This window comes from Engraulis encrasicolus, chromosome 24 (assembly GCF_034702125.1).
Source record: "Engraulis encrasicolus isolate BLACKSEA-1 chromosome 24, IST_EnEncr_1.0, whole genome shotgun sequence".
Taxonomy (NCBI): domain Eukaryota; kingdom Metazoa; phylum Chordata; class Actinopteri; order Clupeiformes; family Engraulidae; genus Engraulis; species Engraulis encrasicolus.
The window spans coordinates 26,430,282-26,432,781 of record NC_085880.1 but is presented as its reverse complement, the minus strand read 5'-3'; the positions used below and the strand labels follow the sequence as shown (position 1 = coordinate 26,432,781).

General features: G+C 42.6%; 1 protein-coding gene across 1 annotated transcript in view; it reads right to left on the bottom strand.

Moving 5' to 3' along the window:
- The window catches only part of LOC134441017 (probable JmjC domain-containing histone demethylation protein 2C), a 145,945-nt gene that overhangs the window by 122,553 nt on the left and 20,892 nt on the right, over window positions 1-2,500 (bottom strand). The window contains exon 2 of the mRNA XM_063191207.1: window positions 673-858. Coding sequence (XP_063047277.1) covers window positions 673-858 — 186 coding nt within the window. The remainder of the gene's footprint in view (window positions 1-672; window positions 859-2,500) is intronic.

Sequence of the window (2,500 nt, the reverse complement as noted above, 5' to 3'; positions counted from 1 at the left end):
ATGCACAATACTTTTGGACTAAAGACTAACCTTAGCCAAGAACCCTACAACTCATTGGATTAAGAGTATGCCATAAGCTACAGAACGAAAACGATCCAAATTCCAATTTTTTACTCAAAAATTACATTTCAAGTCTTTTAATAGCATTTTGCAAAAGAGCTCTTCATTTCCAATCTTCATCATAATGAGAACTGAGAAATAGTTGCTTACAGGTGCACAGTTGCAACTATGCTGCTCATTGAAACTGTGCTACCAATTGCCACATTAGATCTTTTCATGAATATTTACTAAATAATAAACCAATATTTACTAGTATGACCAAAATACAGACAAAATGCCTATTTCTGAAAATTCAAAATGGCGGATTTGGAGAAAATCCACCTTTTCATTAATGAAGATAGCTATTTTCCCCGTCATAATGAATACTGAGAAATTGATGGTGGTGGTATTCATGGAAAAATTAACATTTGTGAACGGGCAGCATGAATTCTGGAAATAAACCACTGAATTAATTAACTACTAAATATCGCTAATGTATCCCCTATACATTTTGTTCACCAAATTCAAATCGAACCTTTTCCCTTGCATTGGTCTCCCTTATGTAACCATTTTTAACAATTACACAGTGTACCTTTAACTTGTAAAGACATAGTTGTGGGTGTTCGTACTCACCAGTGCCGGCCAGAGGACGGGCTTGCCGTTGGAGCCGTTGGGGCCATGGCAGGGGAGGCCTCCCCTCTCCGCTACGCTGCGGCGCGCCCACACTAGCCCCTGCTCCAGCAGGAAGATCTGGAAGTCCTCAAAGATCCGGATCCACTGACGCTTCTCCCACTCCTCGTTGTCAAACTCCACACACACCTGCACAGACACACAGAAAGATTTTGGTTAAAAAAAAGGTTTTACAACATAAAACTCAAATATGTGCTTATAAACTCAAATATGTCCTTAAAGCAGTAGTAGCCTAAATCCTATTAAAGGTATGCTTTCGAATATATTTGACAGAGAGAGAGAGGGAGAGAGAAAAAGAGAGCACATATAGAGAAAATAACAGTCATGTAGAATGAAAACAGAGGGAGAGAGAGAGGGTACAAAAGACTCGGAAAAAATGAAGAAACAGAGAGGGAGAAAAAAAAAGAATCATTGCCATCAGTATTTCTGAAACATGGAACCACACATACAGTATGCAAACAAAAGAAGATGCGAGGGGAAAAAGAAACTGCTGTTTGCAAAACTGCAATTAAAAAGGCATGCGCGCGCGCACACACACACACACACACACACACACACACACACACACACACACACTAGGGCTGGGCGATATGACGAGACATATCGTGAGGACGAGAGAAACGTGTCTATCGTGACCTTTCTCCTCTATCGTTTATATCGTGATAAAAAAATATTTTCATTATTACAGCTAATACACATTTTAATATAATTTCACCTCATAATATAGCCCTTTTATGATTGTAAACATGTGCAAAAAATAATTTTAAAACTACTTGTGGGCCAAACTAGGCTATTTTATTGTTTTACTCCCATGATTTATTTCTGGTCGTATGCTGTCGAGAGAGCGCACGCAGCCTATTCAGTCTGTTTGACTCAAACTTTGAGTCTGCAGTCACTCCTCGGTTGGCGCCCCCTAGAGTGCAGTACCCGGAAAAGTGTCTTTGCCACTGCCTTGCCAGCTAACGTGACGAGCACCGGGCAGCAAGCGTGCGAATCATGGCTGGAAAAAGGCGTTGGGCAACTTACCAAAAAAGAGCCAACTATATGCTGCGGTGAAGTTTGGCATTCCTACCTGCGCTGTTCTGTAGATTCTGAGCGCGAGACTTCCCCCCCCGAGCCCCCCTCTCCCTTGCGCTTCTGTGAAGCGCTAGCCTGGCCGCGCCAAAAACCCCTACAGCAAAGCTGTAAAGCTGTAAAGCAAAGCCCCCGGGAGCAAATTCATTTTGCGGCCTCTAGGGGCGTCTAGATTTCTAGGCTAGTGAAGCGCATCTCTCCTACACAACCTCTGCTTTGCAATGGATCTCGAAAGTAATGGAATTGACACGTTCCGTACGACGCACTATGGGCTACACATTTTGGCCGGTGATGAAAACAGTTATAAAGCCCTTCGTGCACTTTCACTGGGACTTCTCGGGAGCACATCATTCTCTGAAATGTTTAACTTGACCCTCTGTAGCCTACTTGGAAATCACCATTTTTCAGCAGAGGTAGGCTAAAAGTTAAAGTGACTCGATGCTGCTGCGCATGCCATTGAGTCCCAAACAGTTAGGTTTGACTTCTGGGCATGAAACGGTTTTGCAAATGCAATGCCCTTTGTTGTGTTCACTGATATATTGGTAAAAATACAACAAACAGAATTGTTCCTCGACAGCAACCAGCGTGAGTCAAGTGATTATTGGGAAGCAACGTGGTTGGGGACAACGCTGGTGGGGACGAGAGCAAGCAATAGGCTATTGCGTGCTGTTTATAACAAGTTCTTACATAGGCTATT